The 26,682-nt window shown below is 44.2% G+C and overlaps 1 protein-coding gene across 2 annotated transcripts in view; it reads right to left on the bottom strand.

Moving 5' to 3' along the window:
• Nucleotides 1-26,682, bottom strand: part of TSPAN7 (tetraspanin 7) — an 84,258-nt gene that overhangs the window by 3,167 nt on the left and 54,409 nt on the right. The window contains exons 2-6 of one of the 2 annotated variants that reach the window (XM_026047294.1): nt 14,058-14,246; nt 11,947-12,021; nt 10,068-10,163; nt 8,503-8,658; nt 3,412-3,495 (exon numbers count right to left, since the gene is read on the bottom strand). In XM_026047294.1, coding sequence (XP_025903079.1) covers nt 3,412-3,495; nt 8,503-8,658; nt 10,068-10,163; nt 11,947-12,021; nt 14,058-14,246 — 600 coding nt within the window. The remainder of the gene's footprint in view (nt 1-3,411; nt 3,496-8,502; nt 8,659-10,067; nt 10,164-11,946; nt 12,022-14,057; nt 14,247-26,682) is intronic. The other variant, XM_026047296.1, reaches the window with a different exon arrangement.

Raw genomic sequence — 26,682 nt, 5'->3', positions numbered from 1 at the left:
TCATCAGTGGCTCAGGTAAACTAAGTTGAGTTTTTTTCTGTCTCAGGAATAACAGACTAGGGCAGTGGTTCTTTTCTTTTTCTTGCCATATTTTCCATATGCAGAGCTCAAGCATCCCATTTCCCTGACTATTTTATGAGACTTTTTTAGCTCACGTCACTTACCTGACAGCCTCATGTGCTGAGGCATGCTTCTGGCAAAGCATGTGCATTCAACACTAAACGAAGAGTGTAAGTCTTTAGAAGCAATAAACTCAGCCATATATTAGATTTGAAGACATATGTACTGAGAGGATCCCAGTTCCTCTCTTCCATGCAATGTCAAAGCTTGTCTTCAAGTCCTTAACCCCAGTGCAAGGGGTCAGAGAGGAGCCTATCTCCCTTCCCCAGAGCAGGAAAGCATGAGTGAAAATAACTGTGGGCGTCACTGCCAGCCTGTGTGCCACAGGCATAAGCAGAGAAAAGAGCACTGAAGAACAGCCCTGCCCCATCATCGGTTCTTCCTCCAAGTTCACTGGCATCTTCAAGGAAGAACATCTGCCAAAAAGGCCCTTCCTCATCTTCAGCAGATCCACACACAACTGCTCAGAGTCAGCTGTTTGTTCTTCTAACATAGTAGTGCAGACACTGGTCAAAATTGGAGTAAAGACCTTGAAAAATATTTCTTATATGATGGAGTATCGAAGACAGGCCAGGTCTCAGCCTCGGTCCATTGCACTGAGAGTCCCCTACTTGGCATTTAAACTTATCTAATGGAACCAAAATCTATCAGCCTCCCAAAGCTTGTCTCTTGTGATCCCTAAGACAACGCTTGCACTGTAGTTTTATCCAGGCAAAGCTCTTTGTCAGCTCCACTGCTTGCATAAGTTTATTCTCTGCTGGGCAGAAAGCAGAGAGCATTTTGCTGTTCTAAAGAGCACCTGCTAAGCTGAAATTATTCCATCTGGAAGTCTGCACTGGCATCAAATTCCAGAAAACAATCAAGTTGTATTTTATTACTATTATTTCAGACCCAAGAAGCAATGTCTGCTTCTCAACACACATTCAGTGTCCGCAACACAGCAGCTTTTCAAACTCTGACCGAGATGCCTATGGTAGAGCTAAAATATGTGCAATGCCATTACATCACTTTTCTCATTTGAGAGAATCAGCACATTCCTCACGCTAGTCAAAACCCAACAAATCGTGCGAAGAAAGGCCCTTGAGCTCACTTTTCTGTAGAAGAGCAAAATGATCTAATTCGTCTTTTATTTAGATTAAAACTGTTCTCAGTAGGAACAGCGAAACCTCGCCTACAGCTGGAACACTGCCTGGCAGTACTGCCAGCCACAGCCAACCGAAAACCAGTTTGTAAACATCATTCTTAATTGCACCCAGCAAAACAGATTTGTCAGGAACTAGTTGCCTTCCATTCTTTGCACACCAGGGGAGGTGCATTTTTCTCCTCTGCACCCTTCTCTCTTCTGTGAACGTGTCCGGGAGGCTTTTCCTGTCCTGGTGTCTCTGCCTGGAGTGCAAAGCCCCGCTTCCCAATGGGAAGTAACAGCCCAGCTGGCGGGGGAGCACTGGTGCTGATGGGCAGAGCGAGCCGCCTACACCACATCCCAACACGCTCAGATTTCACCTGGAGCTGCCACGGCAAAGTGTGTGTCGGGCTGCACTGCCTGCAGCCTGAATGCTGCCTCGCACCAAGAGGCTCCTGGGGCAGCGGCCACATCCTGCAGGCTTTGCTCTCCTTCTCTGCAGCATCTCCTGCCTTGCCCTGCCAAGCTTAGGAAGGGCTGATAACCTAGGGTGAACATGCAGGCATGCACCAAAACGCAACAATTCCAGCTAAGCTCTTCCTATGCTCTCCATCCCAAGTGCATGTCACAAGTCATACTCCAGTCATTAAGCCTGGAAAAGTACCAGGGCAGCTGTGACAAGGCAACAAGAACCAGAAGAACCTATTAAAAAGAAAGAAAAAGGCAACAACAAAATCCTCCCTTCCCTCACAACTCAAAACTGGTGATTTCACCACTTCTACCCTATGTGGTATCAGCTCTGTGGGAGCTCTGTGGCTGGAGGTAAGATGAACCAAAGTGGTTCACAGAAAACAGGATCAAAGCTCTCAGTACTGGGCTTCTGCCATCTGAACAGAGGCAAGAAGACACTACTTTTGCACATATGCCCGAAGCAGAGAAGACAGCTGATTCGAGCCCACCTCTATTTAGGGCTGCTTTGGGTTGTGCTTACCAAGTCTAGGAGGACACAGGGACCACTTGCCACAGAGCTTAGGGCACTTACACTGAAGAACACGAAGGCCAAGGTTTTAAGAGGAAGTCAAATACGTTGTCCTAGCACCTAATTTTGTCAAATGTGGGGAAAACAAATCATTCAATAAAAATATTTATTTTGAAGTGGTGCCTCAGGCCCCAGGTTTTTAATACCGTGCGAGTGAAGCAAATCAAAGCGTTAAAGAGAGTTTGTAAGTGCAGCATTCACAGTCATGGCACAGGCTCTCCAGAGAGGCAAGGCAGATGGCTCTCAAACAGCAGTGGCTGAGGCACCCTGCACACTGAAACGCGTTTTGCTGCTGCCTCCCGCCAGCAGTTCTGCGCTGCCTGCGCTCCCCTCCAGCTCATTGCCGCACGTTTCCTGGAGAGTTCTCGCCATTGCAGAGACAGTGAGCAGTGTGGGAGAGTCAGAGTTGTTGCAAGATGGAAGTGTTTTCCTATCACTTCCTGATTAAAAGATTCTCAACAGACCTTTTAATTCCCCTAACTTCCATCTAGGTAACGACAGGCTGAATGTCAGTGAGCAGCAACCAATTCTTAGCTCTCCTCTTTTCCTTCCCATACCAAACTCATTTTGGTGCAGGCAAGAAGTTGGCTTAATATTCTGTTTTTGGCAGATTTCTGCTCAGTGTTCTATGCTAAAAGGGAAAAAAAATGTAAATAGTACATCAGCTACCAAAACCAGTTGCCCATTCCAGGCTCTCCCTTCTCCAGAGTGGAGAGGCCTTAGCTTAACATTACTTGAACTCTAGGTGCCTTTAAAGAAAAATAAGAGTGTTTAGAAGAGGGAAGCCTATCCAAACAATAGATCAGCTATTTGTCTTCTTAGCTGTTTATGCTCCATTTAAGCCAATGTTTTATTGGGTTAACCTCTATTTGACCCAGGAGAGGGACAAGTTGTTTTCCTAGAGCTAGTCATTAGCTCAACCGTAACTGATATTCCCAAGGAGAAACTTCATTTAAGTTGAAAAAAAGAAAATCAATGAACAGATGACCTCAAGACTAATGAGCATGCTGTGCTCAGTCCCTCACTGCAATCCTCCCTTCCTTGAAGTCAGGTAAACAGAAGGGGAAGGGGGAATGACACCCCCCCAAAAAAAATAAACAACCCCCAAAAAGTGTATTTATGCACTTACCTGTGAGAATGCAATCCCAAAAGCCACTCCAGCTATGATTCCCATATTTGTCTCCATAAAACTGGTCACCAAATCATAACAGCCCTAGAAAATAGAGACAAACATAATCATTCACTGCACAGCTCTTCCCCCATGCACATAGATACATGCCTCCCATTTGGAATGGACTTGGGCTGGATGGTGTATTTGCTGTAATGTCCAACAATATCACTTTTTTATTTAATGCCAGTTCTAACTATATGAGGAAATGGGGTGACAAAAATAGTTCCTTTGGGATGCAAATATATTTTGATATTTTTTAAAAACAAATATGACATTGCACTCATTTTCCCAGGATTACTTATTAAAGAAAAGCTGCCAGCATTGATTAAAAAAAAAAACAATTAACACAGTTTCAGTCTGAAACCGAAGTATAAAATAATGGTAAAACAATGTAGGCTGTTAAAAATGAGTAATTGATGTTGATCTCCTCAGATTCCCGATGCTTAATGCAAGCTTGCCTCAGGTGTGTGGTAAGAAGCTCTGCTGGCCTTTGTCAAAGGTAACCAGGTAAGTATAGAATACTTCAGAACTTCCAAATACTTAACTAAGTTGTCAAGGGTTTGGTTTGTTTTCCTTCTTTTTTCTTTTTGTTTTCTTTTTTTTTTCCCCTCTAGGCCATAAAAAAATCCCTTCCTGTTCCCCAAAATCACATTTCTGTCTCTAGACAGATCAGACACCGATTCCACCATCTGAATTACTTCTTTGTACCTCAATTCACAGTAGCTACCAGGGTGTGCAAATCCATACACATCCTTGCTCCTGGACAGGCATTTTTGACATGTCCCCTCCCAGTATGTTTATTTTCTCCAATCTTTTCCCCACACCTACCCAATTCCCCCAAACAGCATTTGTAATTAGCTTTCCTACCCTGTGGTACCTAAATGAATCTGAACACGTGAAACAAAACTTGAATAAAAAGATAAATATCTATTTTCTTTTCTTTACAAACCCATCTGCCTATAAAGTACACATTTCTCAGTCTGTTTGGCCACACCAAATAACCAACAACTCTCTCAGCCATGAAGCCAGTCCTGAGCCATTTTAGCTCATGTAATAACTTGATCCACTTTATCAGAAGTTTGAGAAAACACAAATAACAGTGAGTTCACTTTCCCAGTTTGGACTCCAGTCCTACCAGTCAGAATTGTGTTCACATGCCCCTACCCTACACACACACCAATCTGCAAACACTTTATCAACTCTGTGCAAGATTTCAGGACAGTATGTTGCACATAAAATAACTGAAATAATGTCTTTTGTCAAGATGGGCCATTTCAATATAGGTAGCATCATTTCTTTAATCTCTTACGTAATAGCAGAATATATCCTATATAATCCTGAGAGTACCAAAGTGCTCAAGTTACTCATAACTCAAGATCAACACAGCCTATTTATTAAGCCTTAATTAGGCCTTACAACAGTCTACTGTCTGTTAGATTTAAGCTTACTTATTTAACCCATCAGACAACTATAGATATGTCTTACACATTATGAAACAAAATTAGATTTCTCAACCCGTTCTTTCCTCCTGTGTGACACGGCTTGAAGTTCTCCCAACTCTTTTGAAACCTGCTCTGTCAGTCAAAAGATGCAACATCTGACACTAATGGCAATTTGAGGGAGACCAATCTTGTTAAAAGCATATGTGAGTGAGATAGTTTTGATTGCTTTCCTCATGTGAGGACTATGTTTTCCCAAACTGCAGTAGTCTGCTTTCTGAAGTGTTTTGCATAAATATGGCTTAATTGCTCAGTCCTCACTGTGCACAGGGATGAGAGTGCAAGAAACGCCCCAGAGTTGCACATGTACCACAAAAGGAGGCTGAGCACTGTGCGTACAACTGGGTGATGGTTCGGAAGACAGAAATGACATTTTAGCAAATATCACTGTCAATGCCACACACTTGTTCCCTTATTAAGGTTTTAGAAAAAAATGAGTTCTTGAGATTTGTTGGTAATGACCACTGAAGATTAAAACCACTAGATGAATTGGCTAATCCTAACAACAGTTATTAGAACTAGGTATTAGGCTAATCTCAGATCAAAAAAAAAAAGAGACACAGAGATTAAATTATTTACCATGGTTGCTAAGAAATTTAGTGGTAGAGTTAGCAAAAAAGATCTAATAGCACTTGTCTTTTAGTCTTGCAGTTAGACCATTAGTTTAAGCCTCTTTGGATCATTTGGATCATATCATTAGACCTCATAAACTGCTGGTAAATTCATTAGCTTGTTGAGAACTTGTCTGATAGTTCTGATAGATCCATCAAAAAGATTTTTCAAATATACTTTTCTACAGAAACAACAATAAGGGACTGTAGAAACAATAATAAGTTGTTTTCCTCCTCTACAAGAGGGATGTGGAGCTGCTGGAGAGAGTCCAGCGCAGGGCTACGAGGATGATCAGGGGCCTGGAACATCTGCCCTATGAGCAAAGGCTGAGAGAGCTGGGCCTGTTCAGCCTGGCGAAGAGGAGGCTGAGGGGGGACCTGATCAGCGTGTATAAATACCTCAAGGGAGGCAGTGAGGAGGAGGGGGCGGCCTCTTTTCAGTGGTGGCCAGTGATAGGACTAGAGGAAACGGCCACAAGCTGAGGCACCAAAAGTTCCACAGGAACTTAAGGAAAAATTTCTTCTCTGTGAGGATGACAGGGCACTGGAACAGGCTGTCCAAGGAGGCTGTGGAGTCTCCTTCTCTGGAGGTCTTCAAAACCCGCCTGGACGCAGCCCTGCGCCCCGTGCTCTGGGTGACCCTGCATGTGCAGGGGGGTTGAACTAGATGATCTCTAAAGGTCCATTCCAACCTTAGTGATTCTATAATTCTGCAACAGAGACATACACATTTTTTGCTTTCTCCAAAACGCAACAGAGTGAAGTACCTATTCCCAAGAGAACATGGGGCGTGGATCAGAGGCAATGATGTTTGCTCCTTATTTGCAATTAAAGCACAAGGCCCAACAACATTTTCTCCATTTTTATTCTCATGCCTCTTTCCGAAACACCCTACCTTGTTCATACTTGGCTAACTCCAAGATCTGACCACTGTTGAACATAATTCTTTCCAACCTTTGTTTAGAAATGGCTATCATGAGACGCGGGGGACTTGGACAGTTCTCAGATATTACAGAATGTTTGAGCTACCTCTGGGTAATTAAATCCAATAATTAATTCAACTGTTTCCTGAGGAATCAGCAGTCCTCTTCTGTCCAGTGACTTGTGCCTTTGATATGAGAGAGGTTCACAACTTCTTAGGAACAAACACAGCTGTAAGTGAGCAGATAACCACTAACCACTGGAGACCTTTATCCAGTGGTTAGTGGTTATCTGCTCACTTACCTCCTGCAGCTGCTCTGTTCAAACCTTTACAAGAGGAACTTGCATGTGGATGGGGATGTACCTGGGCATACATGCCATGCAGAGCATGCAAAGGAAGTCTGACACTTGGAGGAAACACCAGACTGATGGTGGTGACATGGGCAGCATCTGCAGGGTTGTGCAGCTGGGCAAGGTTCAAAGCACACAGCTCTCCCAAGCACGTGTGGTGGGACCTGCTGGTGCAGTACAAGGGTAATCACCGAGGACACACATGCAACAGAGAGCCTTTCTGGAAGGGGAATTTCCTCTCCTCCAAAAAATGGAAAGTCACGACACTTTTACCAGGTTCCAATAACTGAACTGTTTATCCTTTATCCTCCTGCAACACATCAGGATTACCTGGCTGATGTTTCTGAGGAGTTTTTTAACAGACTGAGTCACTACTGTTCCAAATATATTTGTAACAAATGACTCTCATTATACTATTGTGGTTCAAGAGACGATATTAGTGGAAGATAATCCTCTGTTATCCTTTTTTTTTGGGATACAATCTAGAAAACAGCATTCACTTGAGTGCTTTACACGGAAAGACCCTCAGAGTATGTTCAGTCAGCAGTCCAACTTCCTGACTGAAGTGTCTGAGGCACGAAAGACTAAAACAGATGACAAGCAGGTATTTCTATATTTTCCCCTTTATCTACTCAGGCTTTTCCTCTTTTTTTTTTTTTCCCTATCTTTTTTTCTTTGTGTTCAGCAGGTCCCATGGAAATAGAAAAGGCAAATGGAATCACCCGTAAGTCTGACTGATCTATGCTGCAATTCAAGTTGCCTATTTGTCTGCAAAACCTTTCCTGTTATCTACAAACTGTCTTGTTGCATCTCTTGCAAATCTTAAGTGAGAAGGAAAGAACTGATGGTGCACCAGAAGTTAAAAGAATAACTTGAGCTGTACTTCTACAGTGCAATATTTGCTGTATATGCTGCATTATTTTCCATATTCCCCCCTGCTTTTGGTTTTTTTTTTTTGTGTGTGTGTGTGTTTGTGTATGGGTTTTTTGTGCTATTTTTATTTTTCAATTTTTCAATTTCTTCCTCTCCCTTGATTCTGTTCCTCCAACCTCCTTTTTTAGGTGACCTCAGGAGAGGGCTCAGCTTGGCTTTGTGATGCTTGCAACAGCATGTATCCATGTTTCTTAACAGGCACTGTAAACATAGCCAGCCAACCACAATGCTTTCTTTTAATCACCTCTCTTTTCTCTTTTTGGGACAACAGGCACTGACATTTCTATTAGAACTAAAAAAGAATAAAACCCGTTCTTCCTTCCACCTAACTACATTTTTGTCCTCAACAAAAACAAAACAAACAAACAAAACCCCACAGTATTCAGCAGAAACAAGCAGAGATGTGCTGACTGCAGTCAAATGCACATGCTGTATATATTCCTTTGCCTATTCAGCAGTGCCTCTTCGTGCAATGCTGTGCCTGAACCAGTGTAATGAGAAAGGGGAACAAACTCCTATCTCACCAGAAATGCCCTTGCACCTGGTCATTTCAAAAATGTGAGTATAAAGAATTCAAATGCAAACCCAACTCTTATCAGCTGTCCATCCCAATAAACAATGCAATCCTTATCAATCAAGCATTTGAATCAAAATACAATCGTTAGCAGTCATTTGCTCAAATGTTTTGCTGGATGGTTTCATAACCATTGCCTCTGGCACAAAGTTGCTGGTACCTTCTGGTTTACTTTAGTGGCAGCCACGGTCATATTGCGCAGATCCTGAGTATTGCAGTCACTGGAGTTCATGCAACAGCTTGTAGGGATGCCATGTTTGAAGAAATAAGGGCTGGTGCTCCAGTTAGTGTAGCTCTGAATGCCACAGCAGCTCAGCTATGAGGAAAAGAGGGAGACAACAAAAAGGAACCAGAATGAAAACAAGTACAGAAACAGATGAAGATTTTCCTTTTCAGTGCAATAATTTAAACCATCATCAATGCCCACTTAAAACTAAATACAAATAAAGACAGCCGTGCTGTGGCATTTGCTCGTGCTCTATGCTCCACTGCAGGGCTGGAAAACCCCCCACTTCTCTGTCTCAGCACCCCTCAGGTCAGAAAGGGTTTCTCATGGAGTATGGACCACCAAGCCTGACCTCCGTTACCTCAGGTTATGGATAAAACACAGTGCTTTGGTAGCCCGATATCATGCAAGTGAACACTGTATTCTTCCTTCAAAAGTTCCTAAAAACACTGTCCTACTTTCTTCATGTTTTTATTTATTTGTCTTCAAGTGCTGAACAAGAAAAATGTTTATTTTATACATATCTCTCTAGAGTCCTGGCAAGCAGCCACATTGGTCCTCCCATCCTCGCTTCAGGTGGAATACATTCCATTTTTCCCCTTGACTTCCACTCATTAAGTCTCTATGCCAAGTCTTTCATTGCATTTGTGAGCAGAACTGCTGCTGCTGCTTATCATTGTCGAAAGATGCTAGATTATTAACTTCTGTCTAATCCTGGTCAAATCGTAACTCTATTTATAATCTACTGGTAGAGTCCTTTAAGAATAAAGCTGCCCACCTTCCACAATCCTTAAAGATGGAACCAACTTTAAATCTAATTCAAAATCTGGTGCCAACATTTAGCAAGTACCACAGGCCCTTTTTTATTAGACAGATTTCACTGAGTTTATTAAAAAATAAATCATCTCATACAAGTTTACCCATTGAAATGCTTGTTCTTAAGACCAGTTTTACCAGTCTCTATGGTTGGTTTATATGAGTTTATCTCAGGAGTTGTCAGACATTTCTATCCTAATGGTACGAGTTTCCTAACACAGGCCAGGCCCAAGATTAGAGGGCCTAATTTGACTGATCTGACAAAGCAACAGCATAACAAGATGCTGCTGCAGAAGTGTTTCTGAAGTATTGCCATTTGGTAGCCAACCTAAGGCTGATGCCTTAGGCATGGTATGCAGTGAATATGCCAAACAAAACAGGACTCCTTAGAGAGACCAACACAAAACCCACTTTCCCTGATCTGTATGGAAAAACTCCCACTGATTTGCCAGGGCAACATATCCTCTCAAGCATTCAGAAACCCAATTTGCTATTGCATGAGACAGCCATGCAACCAGAAGAGCAAGTAATCAGAATTGGGGAGCAGGATCAAACTTAAATGCCACATTTTACTTCAAACAAAAAAAACATTTCATGTTCTGTGACCAAATCAGCATGTCTGACTTTTGCCTTTTCATTGACTTTAAATTGTATTTACTTTTAATACCTTCTTTCAAACTTACACTTTCCTGGACGTTATCCACTGCATGGCTCCGCTCATCATTCTTATTGTAATTCTGGATCGCTTCAGTGTATGTCCTGAGGAAAGTATCCTTGATCTAAGAGGACAGGAGAAAAAAACAGCTGATGTGAACAATGAAAAGCAGATCTGCAACAGTCTTTGGGGGAAACAAAGGTGTTTTAAACCCTAACAACACATGTTTCCAGTGACATGGCTTGGGTGTTAAGAATACTACACAAAAAGCTGGTTACTCTTGTTTGGGATGGTTGGGGTATGAATGTACTCCTTCAGCTCAACAGAGGTTGTCTGGAAGGAAAGGCAGATATGGCAAAAAATGGTGCCATGTCCCATCTCGAAGCAAAAGCTTTGGGGTTATGATCCTTGGCATTCATAACAAAGTGAAGAAGATCTTGTGCAGAGGGCTTACAGACTGATAGCTTCAGATTATCCAGCTAAGGCCTTAGGCTTTTTTTGGAGAGGGAGAAGGGGAAAGGAAGGAGAAATATCACTGCGCTCGGGGAAGCCAGGAGAGAACACATCACTTGAGAACGTGACAAATGGTGAGGTCCTTCACGAAACACAGGACAATATCAAACAGGCATAAGAGAAGTGGCAAAAGCAAGAATAGTTTTGGGTTGTCCTCTCAGCTGCACTTCTCCTTTGACCTTCCAAGGGCCTGGGAGCTTTTGTGCAGAGCGTGGGCTGGTGGAAGGGAGGAGGTCTTTGCCAGAGAGCCGCGAGTGCTGATGAGAGCAGCGGCAGAGAGGGGAGCAGCCCAGGCTTCTCTGTCACACAGTCCCAGCCAGGAGACAGAGGACATCAAAGCAAAAGTGACTCTCTGGAGCAGGGCGCAATGCTGGCTCACAGCACCACCGGTGCCTGTGTGAGGAGCAAGAGCTCTCAGCTGGAGAAGGTCAGGCACGTTGCCACAAAAGGACTCAAAGAGGGTGGTAAAAGCGATGGGTGGCAGATGACTTGGGCAACCCGACGGCTGTGACCTTCACAGGAGACTGCCTTTCCCAAAAGGGAAGAGCAGCATGATACCCAGGATACCACCCGCAAGGCTGGATGAAATGCTGGCCCTCAGCAACTGGCCAGGTGTTTCAGGATCAAATTAAAAACTGTCCAACACTTGTAAAGGTAGAACCCAGAAAAACCTATACGAAGGGAAAACCCCGAAGAAGAGGCTATAAAACCAATACAAAGACACTTGACACAAAGAGAAGAGACAGAAGGTCTCTGGGCTTGTCCTTTTTCAGTACTAATGGCATATAGGTCCATGGAATTAAAATCAGATAGTCATGATTACAGTGGGTAAAACAGAAGTGCTACTACTAATCTAGATCATCAGCCTCTTTTAAAGCTTCCTTTTGTCCCTATTTCCTACCACTTGCTATTTCTAACTTCTCCCTATTCTCAGAATAGAACAATCCCATATAGCACATATGTGATTTACAAGTCCTCCAGAAAACTAGCCTGGTTGGATGAAATATTCTCAGAAAATACTCTCTGCCTTATATAAACAACTGCTTGCCTAGCTGAAGAAGCTGCACTGAAGAAAACCATTTAATCTATCTTGCAGCTCTCAGCATATGCAAAAGGGTAAAGAAGACTTTGCATGATGGACACACAAAAAATGATAGGTCCAGAGTAAATATCAGCCAGCTACGGCCAAAAGCTTTGGCTAAATCCGTTCATTTGGAACATATCAGTTTTTAAGAGCTCCACATGTTATAGCTGAAAATCAGCTGCAACCTTGGAGACGAACATGGAACCGCTGAACTCGGGGAGCTGCAGATTGTCTGCGCTCCACAGGACTTCCCAGCAACTCCGGCTCAGAGAGGTGCTGCCACGTGTAACCCCAGCCCGTTTCCACTCACCTCGTGGCGAAACACAAACCCTGAAATGCCAGCCACGAGCTCAGCCAGGAACACCAGGGACAAGAACATGGCATACTGAAAAGAGAAGAAGCAAGGACAAGCTGAACAGGACATGCTTTTTTTTATTATTATTATTTCTCAGCACAAACACTGCTTAGTTATCACATAAAAGTTCGGTTTTAACTGTCTGTTCTAGATCGTCTTTAAGATGTTATAAAAAAGCAATGGTCTTTAGGCAGAGTTGCATAAGTTATTGCATGAATATAAGTTTTTATATAACTCAGGTAACGTATTCTGTAATTATTAGCTTTTCTAACATTTCTATCACCACATTTCTTAGTGTTTTCATATCAACTTACACTTTCTCACAGCAAAGATGGATCACAAGCCACTAAGGTTTTGATCATGTCATAAGGAATACAAATGACCTTTTAAATTTGTATGGCACTCAACTAAAATAAACAGGCTTATCCAGGTGTATTGGTTTATCTACATCTACCTCATTGCAAGACTGAGACTTGCAGCCTAACTCTACAAATTTCTTGAATGTGTGTACTGAACTATTAACATCACTAGAAATATTCTCATAGTAATACTACTTATAATAATACGTAGATGGATGTCCCAAACATCTTTCTAGATTAAGGTCCATGTTTAGGTTTGGAGAGCCATATGGATTCAGAACTAATCAAGCCTTACAAACAGAAGAGTTTGCAGTGTATCTGCTCACAGACTATTAGGAATGCATATAATCAAAAAAAAAAATATATATATATATATATATTGCGAAGCAGGTCTCAAGTTGAGGCTTAATCTCCTGGTGGGGAAGAAAAAAAAAATCTTTACATTCTCAGTAACTCAATGGTTAATTAAAAAGGAAACAATTTAAATTAAATTCAATGCTTGTAGGAGTTGATGGAAAGAAGGGAATTTATTTTCAATGGAAGGTTGTTGGGAGAGGGAAAGGAAGGACAGCAATGAAGGCAGAACCAGAAAAAAAAGTATTCTCTGCTATCAATGCAGCTGTCAAATCACTGTCAGCATTCCTTTCGAGACAGAAGCTCAGTTTTGATGTGTTTCTAATGTGTAAAATGACAATAAAACTATGTGTTTGGAAGAGCTTGTGCTACAGGAAGTCGGAGGATTTACCTCTAAAGAAGCTACGTGACTCATGGGGCAACTAGCAGGGCCTGGTTTCCTATGGATTTATATCCTCTTTCACCCTTTATCCGCCCTCATCTGGGCTGTGTGTGTGGTAACTCTGACGAGCCACTACATGCACCCTGACTGCCAAGGACAGCCTGAGACCCATGCCCACCGGCCAGCCTCTACGCGCCCGGGGACCCATCTACATCCAGCACCTCTCCCATACTGAGCCACTGCTTTAGGAAATTAACTCCTGTGGGATGTCCCCTTTCAGATCTGGTGGGATCTGGACAAGAGTCATCTCATCATCATAAGAAATAAGCTACAAAATATCCTAGCAGGAAATGCATTGTACTGCCAAACCCTTTTGCACTACCCCAGTGCTTCACAGGGGGTATTTCCACCCTGTAAACCATAACATATGTAACATTTTACTCCTGATGACTACAAACACTGTTTGTTTTATCATTCTCTAATTCACCAGCTATAGCTATTTTGCATTTTAAGGCAGACTGGAAAACTCAGAATAGAGAAAATTTTACAGAGTGAGATGGCTGCTGTGTCTGTGCTTAATGCGCCTCAATTTAAATGAATGCTAGGGAGGAAAAAAAAAATGAAGTGCATTTACAAGGTACCAACTATTTTGTCCATAAATTTCACATTAGAATCATAGGATTACTCACAGGGCAATTCAGCAGCAGATTTTACCCCTGCTCCCAAACACATGGGCTTGTGTGCTGTGCAGTAGCAAAATTCATTCATATTCAATCACCAAATGGTTTTGGCAAGAACATTTTTTTTCCCTTCTTTGTCCAAAAAAGCACACATGTTGAACATTAAGGTCAATAAAGCCTAGTTTCCATGTCTGAAAAACCATGTTGACATCTGGTGAAACTTAAGAGGGCGGAAAAGAATCCCCCTCCATGCACAAACCCTCTCCCTCGCTGGCACTCTGGCTTACTTACCAGCTTCAGCATCCATGGGCTGCCCCGGCAAGTGGCAAAGCAGCCGAAAAGCCCGAAGACGATGATCGTGGTGCCCGTCCCAATGAGCACGTAGGGGGCATTGGTGGAGTTTTCAGCAATGAGAGAGATGTACGTGCCTAGAGTGAGCTTGCCCCAGACGCCGACGGCGAGAAGGATGACACCGGTGATCTGTAAGGCAGGAGGAGAAAACAGTCAGGAGCTATCGGCGAAGAGATCCAAACCCAACGCGTGTGGGTTGGACCCAGTGTCACTGTGGGGAAAGGAAGCACCAGGAGTCTGACTAATTCCAGTGGGATTGACCGTAAAGATGAATTCTCAGATCTGGAGATGTTTCATTAAAAGTCACGCGAGAGCACGGACCTCTAGGACTAATCACTGCAACGCTGACCATTGCTGGGGCCAAAACAGTGTTCTGCCTGCAGAGAGCAGCACCAGGGCTTGAGCCATGCCCCCTGCTCTTACAGCACACCGGGGAAGGGCAGCCAACTCACCCGCTCCTACAAAAGCCAACCACAACCACTGCTTCCTCGCATGTCCTGAGCTTTGCCATGAAAACGACCTCACCACCAAAACCTTCTACCTGATGTCCCGTCCTCCTTAACGTAGATGTACCCAGTTTCAGGGATACGAGCATCTTCTGTAGCATGTTACTGTGAAAGATGAGTCTTTTCCCACCTCCCCACTTTATCCACTGAGTTATCCGGGCCATGGGATCGCAGGAGAAGTCCATGGGGTGCCCCATACTGGCACTGAGCAGCAGCTGGAGCAGGGATGATGCCCACACCTGCCTTGCTCCGGTGCTCAGAGCAGGCTGCAAAGGGCCCCAGCACTGGGAATCCAGTGGTTCTATCTTGCTAATGAGTGCTTTAAAATCTGAATTTAAAAATCTGAATTTAAGGAGTTATCAAGGTAGTCTTCAGAGGAGCTGCTGGGCAATGGTAGAGCTGGGGAGGTGGCACCGGGAAGGGAGTCTGTGATGGAGGGGGAGCAGCGCAGGTGAGCGCACTCCTGGCTTCCTCACAGCTTTGATGCAGCAGTTTAATCCCTACCAACACTGGCTCACCACGCACGTTTGCCATGCCCCAGAGCTGACACATCTGCTTCAAGGCTGCGCACACCTCATCTGTTGCCAGATCTGTTTCCTCCCAGGGAGGAAACATGAAGCGCCGCCCGTGAGCACCAGCTCTGCAAAAGCTGCCTGTCTGCAATGGGTGTTACGCATTAACCCAGGAAAAGCCCTCTCCAAGGAAAAAGAAAGCAACTGCTTCATTTTCCCCCAGGTTGCTTCAAAACGGACTGAGGAAGCAGCGGGCACCCTGCTGCTCCCTCCTCAGCCGCGTCCCTGTCCCGCTATTCCCTATGAGCAGGCCAAAGGGCCCTTCCTCCATCCTTCCTGCTGGTGCTATGATCCAGCGCTCCTCACACGTCCCTTCTTGTTTCTCCAACCCTCCGGTTCTCGCCTCCTGTGGCTGCCCTAGGGGCTGGCAATCAGGTCACACTTTCAGAGTGGGATTCACAGACATTTCTGCTCTTCAGTCCAGGGCAGAGGGAAGGGTAGGTCCAAGCTCTGCTCATCTTCCTACGCAGCCCTGTGCAGAGGGCTGATGCCTTTACTCTTGCAATCCCTCCATGAACAGTTTGATGTCAAAAAATTTACCTAGTATCACACGTAACCACAACCATCATGCATCCTGCCTGCGTTTGGCCTCATTCAGGGTGAGTAATTGTTTTAAATAGGTGAATAAAAGTAAGTCCCTGAACAGAGGGAATATCCTAACTTCTGTCTCTCTTATCCCTAAGAAAAAATGCTAAATCCTAAATCCTTTGCTAAAAGCAAAGACAAAAAGCGAGCTTGTGGGGAACTCAAAAACCCGAAGAAAAAATTCTGGTCTCCAGACTCCAGTTACACAAAGAGCTGGTTTCTGTGCCGGAGCTGTTGAAAGTTTTACCACTGTCCTCGGAGAGAAGTAAAATCACCCTTTACTGCCAAAAGAAACAAGCGGCTTCACATGTGAAAGAGAACTGCAGCCTTATAATAAAAAAGTGTTTTTATTCAGCTATTTAAAACAATTACTGGGCCTGAACTAGGTATTTGAAAAGTTTGGTTTTCTTATATCTCAGGAGGGCCTTTCCAATCTGTGATGCATAAAGTCTTCAGAAGAAAGGAGCCAGGACTACTGATGGCTTATCCCACTTCTGTGCCTTAATAAAACACCCATTTCCATGGGTTTAGAAAGTCTTGCGCTCATGGTGAGGTACAAAATCCCAGCAAATCTCCGCTAGTGGCACTGTGCACAGTTTGGGCCATGCAGTTTGGGATTTTCTCCTGAAGAGAAAACAAAAAGGAGACTTTTTTTTTTCCCCTGACAATCCTTAAGAACCTTTTTTTTCCTTTTTTTTTAAACAGGGAAACCTACCTTTCTTATTTTCAAGACGTGCATTTTCTCTCTCCCTGTCCCATCACATAACGGCACTAGCTGCTTTTCCGGGTGTTTCTTTCCGGGCTGCTACCTTGGAGGCCGGGAGGCGCCCCAGCCCGAGCAGCTCCCACGGCCCGGCCGCTGCACAGACCCGCTCCCAGTCTCCACCTCCACATCCCCGGCCACCCTGACCTCCCCGCTCAGTGCAACCAAAGCAAACCCCAGGACAGCTTTGCAGAAGCCAGTGGTGATGGATGTTCATACAGAGGAGCGTGACGCACTCCGGAGCTGGGCTGGAGGAGGTGGCAAGGCAGAAGGGAGAACAGACACGGCCTGAGAGGTCTTGTGAAGCTTTAATATCTGCAAAGGGTTTCAATTTTTTTGGCTTGTACAGTGCATGCAAGGCAATGGCAGACCAGGGCAGCTCCGGGGCCCTGCGGGGAGTGTGTGTGTTGGGGGATTGATGGATTGGACCTGTGGGAGAAAGGACATGGGTAGAGTGAGGGAAACAAGGGCTGGAGGCAGAGCTGGAGCGGGGGACACGGCAACTTCAGCACAGAGAAGCTTTCAAAACCTAACACTCGTGGTGAAAGGGTTAAAAACCCTGTTGTTGTTCTCAGTTATGACTAGAAGCCAGAATTAACGGCTCAGATTCGCGTGGAGGCCCAACAAATGGTCAGACCACATACACACACCCAAACAGATGACACCGCCAGAGAGATAAACTTGCACCAAGTGTCAGTGAAGCCCTTTTTTATGCGTGCTCAAGGCAGCCCAGGGTACATAAGAAGCCTCCTGGAAACCCAGGCAAGCTTCATGCCCACAAATGGGCTCGCAAGCTGTTTGCTGGGGCCGATCTTTGCCGCCTCTTTCTAACGCTTGCAAATGGCCCTGCCTCTTGCATACCGAGGGCTGCTTAATCTATGTTGATGGATCCTCATTCTCTGCATATATTTCCAGGACGAAGCACTTTGCTTCGTCTCCTGATGTATGGTCTCTTCTTCCAGCCTCACACAAAGCTGTGTGTGGCCAAAAAAGCTTTAGGCCTCGGAGGCCAGCAGCAATAAAGCACCCCGGGCCTGAAACCGTCGTGCCCACCCTGCAGAATTCCCTCATCCCTAAACCCACCCACAGCTTTTCCGCCCAGCAGCTGCAGCCAACGCAGCAGCCCTGAAGCACTGCACGGGAGAGAAAAGCAGCCTTCACCTTCCAGCAGGTTCAAAGATTTCTTCAAGCTGCAATCAAATTCACCTGAAAAGCTGCTAAGTGAGAAAGGCCTCGGTGTATTGGACAGAATACAGGAGGGAAAAAAAAGACCTCCATCTGTACAAGACTGTATTTTAGGGATAAATATCACCACAGCAAGGGTATATCACTATCACCGAAGTAAAAACCAGCAAGTATAGACGCTTTCGTTTTTCCCCTTTGGCAGCAGCGCAGATACGGCCACCGTCATGTTGCTCTAGCACAAGGGCAACCTGTCACATACCCTTCGGATATGTGGGACACGGACTGTGACCCGGGCTGGGGCTGTCCTTCTCCCGCTCACCCTTCTTGCCAGGGAGTAGACTTTTTAGTAGTTAAGCTTTTTATTAATATTCAATAGCATTTTCATTCCTCATAAGTCTCATCTCCCCATGCCGATTGTAATTCTCAGCCCCACATCCAGCTGGCATAAAGGGAAGGAGGGAAAGGGAGAGTTACACTGAACATGCAACACAGAAAATAAGCGAGGTAGAAGGCTAAAGTAACCTGGAGTAGATGGTGTGAATATCTCCGTATGTGTTTAATATGCTACAGAGCTCACCTTTGGAACTGAGAAGCTGAACAAACTGTTTCACACAAAACAAAAGGGAAGAGTCAAACAGAATAGTGGGATATCATCTTTTCTCCACTCTACTTCCCCATCCACGCTTGCTCAAAAACCAGGATGCATCCTGGTCTCCTAATAGCACAGAGGATTGCAAGCTACTGATGACATGTTCCAGATAAAAGTTAGGAAAATTAAGTAACCCTTTGATACAGTATTCCTGCACTGACCTTTCAAAACAGGCAACCTTCTATCACGAGTCATTCCTTTTTAGGGTGCAAAAAGGCAAGAAAAAAAAAAAAGTAGTTCTGGTACTCTTTTGTGCTCTCTCTCCAGCCATAACCATGATTAGAAAGCTATTTTATCCTGGATTTCATCAAGGTAGGTCATGTCCCAAGGCCTTACAAAAATGTATTCACCACTGTGGAAGGCCCTGGACTCATGTTTCCTCAGCCTTGAAACCCGAGATGGAGTACTTAATAAAATATTATTAGGCCTGCCCTTTCTTTTAGGTCAAACATCTTAAAGGGAAAAAAAAAAATATATACAGCAGATATCCAAGTAGGGCAAGGATTTTAAAGATTAGATGCAACTATGAGTTGTATTGCTCAGTGCTAAAGGGCCTCACATTTCACTGCTTGTGAGCTCAGCCTTGGCGAACGCCCCCCAGGAGCTCCTGCCGGGCTGGGGGGCAGGAAATGAAGCAGGTAGGCAAGCTGGGCGTCTTCCAAGAAAAAACCCCTGAAATCAAGCTCCTCTGTGGAGTTTCAAGCCAGATGAATCAGCGTTTTCTGGCTGATTAGAAAATGCATCTGGGAGAAAAATTCCAAGCAGCTCTACCCCTTGCCCTGGCCACGTAAGGCTTCAGATTCGAACGCCACCGTCATCCCACGCACCTCTACCCTTACCAGGGCCTTCCAGGTTAACAGCTCCGTGGGCAGCTCACCCGGAGTCTCATTCAGTGTCGGGAGGTGTCAGCAGGACTGTGAACAACAAGCCAAGACCACGAAAGCCTCTCTGCTTGCCTGGCCCTGCTTCTCCTCAGGCACGGTGCCACAGACACATCCACCAGTCAACCAAGCCTAGGCAAGCGCTGCTCCGCTGGCCCAAGTCAGGGCTGATGCTCTTAATGGCACCTCCAATACTGCTGCCACGTCTGGAACTGATTTGGGGCGTTTAAGAAGCTAACGTGTTACAGACAGGCAGGAATATGGCAAGAGTGAATGGCAGCTCTCCTTTCACTTGTTCAATAAACCATATGCTTTTAAAAGACATACAGGCAAAGAGGAGGCCACAGCTTTAACACAGAGGTACGTGGTTCAGCTTTATAGGAGGTACACAGAGGTACACAGAGGTACGTGGTTCAGCTTTACAGGAGCCAGAGACAATGATGATTCTGATAATGCGATGTGTTTCTGAAATTAGAGCTAACATTTAACAAATTCCGTTTCTAAAGACAGATACAAAGATGCTTAAGAATTACTTACTTCAACAACGCTTGCACAAAAATTAAACTATCAACCCCCTCTTTCTGGCCTAACAGAGATGAAATACATAAGAGGATTCAAAAATTAATTTTTGAAACAGCACAAGTTCAAATTCTGTCAGAACTGCCCAGAAAAACACTATGTACTCCTTAAAACAAAATGCATATTAAATCTTAATTGAATCTTCTTTCTTCATAACCCCAAATTCGCAGAACATTTGTAGCACAGGATAAAGGGAATTACCTTAAACTAGGACAGAAAAAATAAAAGCCAGTACATCTCATATCCACAGAGATTTCACAAGGCCCGAATGCAGAGGAACTAATTTGTACGCAGGGCTTCCATATGGAACATTTAAAGTTTATCATTTACAGAGGTGAAGATAAATGTGCAGCAGTAATTGCTAGTTTATTTGTCTACATAATTCATGTCCTCCTGTTCATTACAGATGTCAGCTATTTTGCTTCCTGAGCTCTGGCAAAATAAGATTTAGGAGCCAATCCTGACTGGTGCTGGGCACATAGCAATTCCTGTGGCTTTCAAAAGTAGCTGGAGGAGCTCAGCATTTCTCGGGAGCAGTTTTTCATCCACAGAACTTGGAAGCAGGAGGTCAGCTTCATTAAATAGGGTCTCATCGTAGGGATCATTTTTTTCTGTTTCATTTCATATTCACAGACCTCGTTAAATGAATATGAAAGGCGTGAAACTTCAAATGAGATCCAATATTGTGCAAAAGAGTCAAATGCAAGGCAAATATCCATGTTTCTCATATTCTCATTTCATATCCCAATATTTCCTTTCCAAGAGCCCGACCCCATATTTTGGTATCCTGCAGGTTTCCAGGCATGCTGCCCCAGCACTGCAATCTCCTCCTCAAAGTTAGAGAAAGTCTGTAATAAAATGGATGAAGCCAGGGGAAGGCAGAAAGAACTAATGCCATCCATCCTGGCTGAAACTGAAAGGTCTAGTGATGTCCCATAGGTTTGGTGGGCTGTGAGGAACTAAGAGAGGACCACGGCACATAACTAATTGGATCTACGAGACGTTGCCCCAACGGAGGGAAACTTGTTCCCAGAGAACGTGTTCGACCTTGACTGCATCCAGAATGTACCCTGCACTACAAGCATGTCCAGAGAGGTTTAAAAATAACTGGCCTACCTCTGAAAATTTTATAAGTTTCCCAAAATAAGCGAGGGATCACATTCAGAACGTTCTTGCTTTGCAGCCCGCCAAGCAGGGGGAGCGGCTGCCTTGGAATCTGTTCCTGGCTCAGCCTCCGAGCTCTAATCGGGCAGCCTGAGGACTAACACAAATCTAAATCCTCTTCCTCCGAGCTTCAGTCTCAGGTCTTGGTAGGCAGGAACCCCGCAGTAAGGAGAGGCATGATGCAGCATGGAGATGCAGGTGTGCCTGCATTGCAGCTCAAGTGTCTATATTCTCACATCTGGTCAACTTGATTGCACCTAGGAAATCAACTCTAGCTATATTTTTGCCAAGTATTGACCTCTGCTGGAACTAATGAGAAAGCAGGATGTCATTCACTAAATCGTTGGAATAGGACAACACTTTTATGTCTTTCATGTCACATTTCAGAACAATTCTCTTTAATTATTACCAAAAAACAAACAAACCCCCCAAAACATTGTGACGATTCTCATACAGTCCTAGGTGTCAAAGGGCAGGAAGATGGATTTATTTTTCAAACTCTCATTTCAAATTGATAGTAGTTGCAACAACTGTGGCTCCCTTCCCTCACCACCTTTGAAAAAGGTCAGACTCAAACTGTTTTGGAGAAACTACATGTGTAGAATAAAGCATATAAAATAAAAAAGGATGCACACTGACAAATGAATAAAAGCAATCTAATTCAAGCAGTGTTACTGCCCAGTGTTACTGCTAAAATGCGTTTGCATGAAACCTATCCCTCCCACCACAAAAGAGACTCCTGAATAATTACAGAAACAAACATTTCAGACCCAACTTCCTTCTTTTTTTTTTTTTTTTTTTTTKTTTTTAATCCAGCATATTATACTGAACTCAAGGAAACTCAAGGAAAAGATGAAAGCCAATTAATATCTATTTCTGGACCACTTGCAAGCTCTGTACTAGGAGCAGACATCTTTAGTAGCCATTCAGGAATAGTAACGACTGCAGCTCCCTCCAATCCCTGCCTTCAGCAATTCCTAGCACCCCCTCCAGTGCTCAGCATGACAATTTCTCATCTCCCTTGTCTTCTCACTTAAGCCTGTTCTCCTCCTCTTCTCCTTTCCTACAAGGACTTCCCCTCTAGATAATCCTGCCCACGAGATTTAAAGAACAGCATCATGAAGTGAATCTGTTGCATGAGGTTCCCCTCTGCTGACCTTTGCTGGTCTTGCCCAGAGAGGGAGAAACTCCCTGGGCTTAGGCTTGGCCCTTGGTGTTAGACATGCCTCATGCCCAGCAGGATGACTCTTGGTTTGCCCCTTCGCCCTCACCATAGGTTTGAGTTAAGCTGAATCATCTAGCACCAGACACTGTCAGAACACAGATTATGCGCCACAGTTCTTGCTGCTTTCACTCAAAGCTGCGATTCCCGGGTACTAAAACCACTGGTCCATACTCTCTCTGCTGCAGTTTTCATCACGAATGCCAGTGTGTGCAAACGGTGGCAAGGGGGGATGCTGCCATGGCTCCCACAACTCAGCAGATGACATATGGAGTTTGGATCCCGGCACAGGCACCAGATATGATGGCCTTGGGATACAGAGCCAAATTTCGATTGGACACACTCACGTACAGTTTAACAAACTATGCTTTTTCCCAGCTACTTTTCTACAAGTGGATTGGTATCCCACTTCAAAAATATTTTTAAAGGTATGCCATTCTTCCTTGCTGTAACACTATTACAAGCACATGAATACTTGTCACAAGTGAGCTGCTATCAGATTAATATCCTCAGAGATTAAAATGTCTGCTGCTTAAAAAATGTATGAAAAGGAAATAAAAATCCCACTCTCAGGTATGTGCTGGAAGTGAATGCTAATCACAGACAGCACAGATAATTTAGTTGAACAGACTATTCACTACTAATAGCACTTGTTCTACTAACAGTAGAAAAAAGAGTGTGTTTAACACTTCCTTGAAGAGTTTTACTTTAACAACAAGAGGTAGAGTTAACTGAATTCTCTTTACAAGTCCCAATGCTATATATTGTTCAGGAACTTCCCAGAATCCCTACACATCCGCACACTAACCATATACCAAGGTTTGATGATGCTTTCAGACCGGAGTGGTGGGGTGGAAACAACCATCAAATGTGTGTTGCTCGTTCTGGAAGAAAGAGAGGTTAAAAATCACACAGAAGATTAAAGCCTTCCCACACCTCTCCTTGCAACCAAGAGGACAGGCTCATGCTCCCGTAATTAACGGCAGGGAGAAAGAGTCATTTATTTTGCTTTGGAATAAAGAACTGGATGTGACACCAGAAATCCTAAAAGCATTAACAAAAGTGTGATGTCGAGGGGATACCACATAGTAGCCTGAAAATACCTTTGTAGTGTGGCTCAAAACTGATTATTTCTTGCTAATACAGTAGCAAAACATTGTCTTTTAGATTCTTGCTATAAGCAAAGCATTAATTACATGCCACTTGCAGAAAGATTCTGGATTTTCATGCTAACATAGATAACGAACGGTGATAATAAACCATCTCATGGTAAAAACCCTGCCTTATTCCACTTTGCAGTTGCTGAAGTGCAAGGAAATCTCCCAGCATGAAAACACAAAGTTCTTCATTCTGAGCTTTATGCCTTTTTATATGAGATACTTCATTAAGTGAGAATATATTCTGTTTTATTATTTAGCCACCAGTGGCTCTATTAATTGATGCGTCTTTTAAGTTAGCTAAGACAGAAAAAGAAAAATGTGGTTGTCTTTGGGTAAAAATAAAATGCAAAAACATATACCTATTGGGAACTTTCAGTGCCGGTTTCTTGAAACTTAGCTTTAAATATGCATAAATGAATGTCTAAGGGAGAAGAACTTACAGACTGGAAAAACAGAGGAAGAAATAAGCAGCATCCAGCCCTGCGAACTAAACCACGTAACGGGAGGGGGAGGGAGCCAGGGCGGCCTTCCCGTGCTCCTTCCCGAGGGCGGGGAAGCCGTTTAAGCCGGATCCTACGCAGCAGAGCCGCGGCCTGCGTGCGGCGGGAGCGCGCGGCCCACGGGCCAGGCCGCTGGCCACGTGTGAGCCGCCCCCCGGGCCTCGCCGCCCCTCCGCGCCAGCACGTTCATATTTAGCGGCGGCAGGCACCCATGTTCTGTCCTATAAGGCATAAGGTTCCCCGAAATCCCTTTCCGGGCTCCCTTTTGCCTGCTCTGCCCTCCTCCAGCACCCGAAGGCCGTCAGGCACACGCAGTCCTCGCGCTGGTGCAAATCCCACCGGGTCTTTGCAGAGTGAGGCCTCTCCTCAGCCAGGCATTTCCATGCTTATCTCGAGGCACATGTTTAGGCACCTGAGGTCGATGGAGGAGGAAGGAGACTGGTGTCCACGCCGGCCGGGGAGCAGCAGAGCGATGGACGTCCCACGGGCACTCAGCACCATCAGACCCACCACAGGGCATAGGGCTCCAGAAGTCCTGCTGAGCAATAGGCTAGCAACGGGAAAGTGGGAATAGCTTTCCTGTAGGTGACCGAAAGAAATCTCTGGCACTTGCATCAAACCTAACTAAAGCAAAGGTTAATGGTCCAGGTGCTATTGGGGATGGGAGAGGTCAAGAAGAGGAAATGGAGTCACCATCTACGTTTGACCAGGGGACTCACGTGTGTAAAGGGCAGAATGTGTATAAGGAAAACTAAAAAGTCTTCAGGTCTGGCATTTTGCATGCAAGCATAAATGCAGAAGGGCAAGTGTCCCAAGCATCCAGTCACTCTGAGTTTCCTTCATGAGTGAAAACCTCATCTTCATTCATCTTCTTTGGTGAAGTCTTCCTTCATGAGTGACGATGAGTCTTCATAAGGGAAGTCTTCATCTTCACTCATGAAGGAAGACTTCACCATATAAGCCACATCCCAGGAGAGTTATGGCTCTCTGTAAGCTCTTCCCTTCTACTATTCATTGGTGAGCTTCAACAGATGGGGTGATTTCCCATGCTGGGCCAGTGCAGAGGCTGGGAGCCTTCTGGTCTCTTGTGCCCTTTTCATCTCTGGCAAAGAATGGGAGCTTTCCCTTTTGAAGATCTTCAGATTCAGGGAAAGATCCCTGTTACAATCCCTGTCTCCACATGTAAGAGTTTTCAGACAAACCACAGCATCACACCAGGCCACTTTAAACCCAAGCGAATCATCTGATCTTATTCAGCTCTCAACAGGAATAAAAACAAATTAAAAAAGAAGATGCAACGAATGTAAAGTGACCATGTAGTACAGTTCACTCAGTTCTAGTGAGGAAGAAAACAGGTGTATTCTGAATCAAATATGAAGAAAGAATTACATTATTCTGTGCTAGCACAGGTATTGGATGACAGCAAACACCATAAAAGTTATCAGAAAAAAATACAGCCAGCAAAGATTCTGCAAAAGAGCTTCTGTGAATGGGAGCTGCTTTCCAGTTTAGGAAAAAAATCTCCTCCAGGGAATTACTGCATCCATCTAAGATATGCACACAGTTTGTATATGGAGAAAAGGTTCTCAATCACACCATTACAAGGAACACGTCCAGAGGCTGAGGGTAGCAACCAGGTCTACTGGGCACTGAAAACATCTTTGGCGGATGTAGAGTAATATCAATCCAGTCCCATCATTCACTAGACACTAGTCTGCACTGTCCATATGGCTATGAAATTTCTATAATTATAGAATTATATTCACTAGTCTTACACAGTTCCTTCCTTAATATAAAGAGATGATAATGATGTCTGTAGCAGCACAAGACTCAATGACTTCTCACTTTGCCAACTGTGGGAACTGGAGGAAAACCAAAACTATCAGGTTTTGATCTTCTGCTTTTATAAAGCTAAGATTTAAGAGTAATAAAACCTAAAAAGAATTAAAAGGTAATTAACAAGCTCATTAATGAGCGCACATAACAGCACTGGTCTGAATTTCTCTTTGAACCATGCTCTATTCAAGAATCTGTGGACCTAATTTCCTACGGAAATAGCTGAATATGGCATTGAATAGCTCAATAATAGATACATGATGAAATTCAATAGCATCAAATTCAAGGTCATGCCACTGTGACCAATGCTAGAAATTTCAAGCTCCTAATTTGCAACTAATAAAGGAGGATGATGACTTGGCAATGGCAGCTGAACTCAGGTTTATCATCTGGAACGACTCCTGTCACACAAGTATGAGAAACAGGCACATGCAACCCCAAAAAAACACTTCCAAAGGTGAGATATTTCCTTAGAAACTTCAAACGTGACCACTGCATAGGGAAGCACTGAGCCGCACCTGCAGTGGTGAGTTTAAGTCCAGTTACCTCAGCTCAGGAAAGACGAGGTGAAGCTGCAGCAGGGACAGGGCAGCACTCCTAGGATGATCGCTCCTAGGATGATCACTCGTCATCATTCCAGGAAAGTGATGATGAGCGGAAAGTCTCAGAAGCAGAAGATGAGGAGGCTCAGGAGGGATGGGGGATATGAGTCTGTCCATAAGGAGATTACATACTGAGGACAAGGAAAGGCTACTTAAGGCAAGGGACAAGCGCGCCAGGACAAAACGAGCGTGCTCTGACCATGGATACATCTGCGCTATCTGATAAGGGCTCTCTGTAACATTTAAAAAACATGTGATTATTGCAGCTAAATCCCTACTGCATTGATCCTGTTTTATCTAAAAACCACAAGCTATTTACATTCGCCCAATTATGTTTATTAGCAGAGAGCTGTCATTCTTA

The sequence above is a fragment of the Nothoprocta perdicaria genome, unplaced genomic scaffold (assembly GCF_003342845.1).
Source record: "Nothoprocta perdicaria isolate Ctin4 unplaced genomic scaffold, notPer1 scaffold_49, whole genome shotgun sequence".
NCBI lineage: Eukaryota > Metazoa > Chordata > Aves > Tinamiformes > Tinamidae > Nothoprocta > Nothoprocta perdicaria.
Note: the sequence above shows the minus strand (reverse complement) of the source record. Positions and strands in the feature narration are given on the sequence as shown.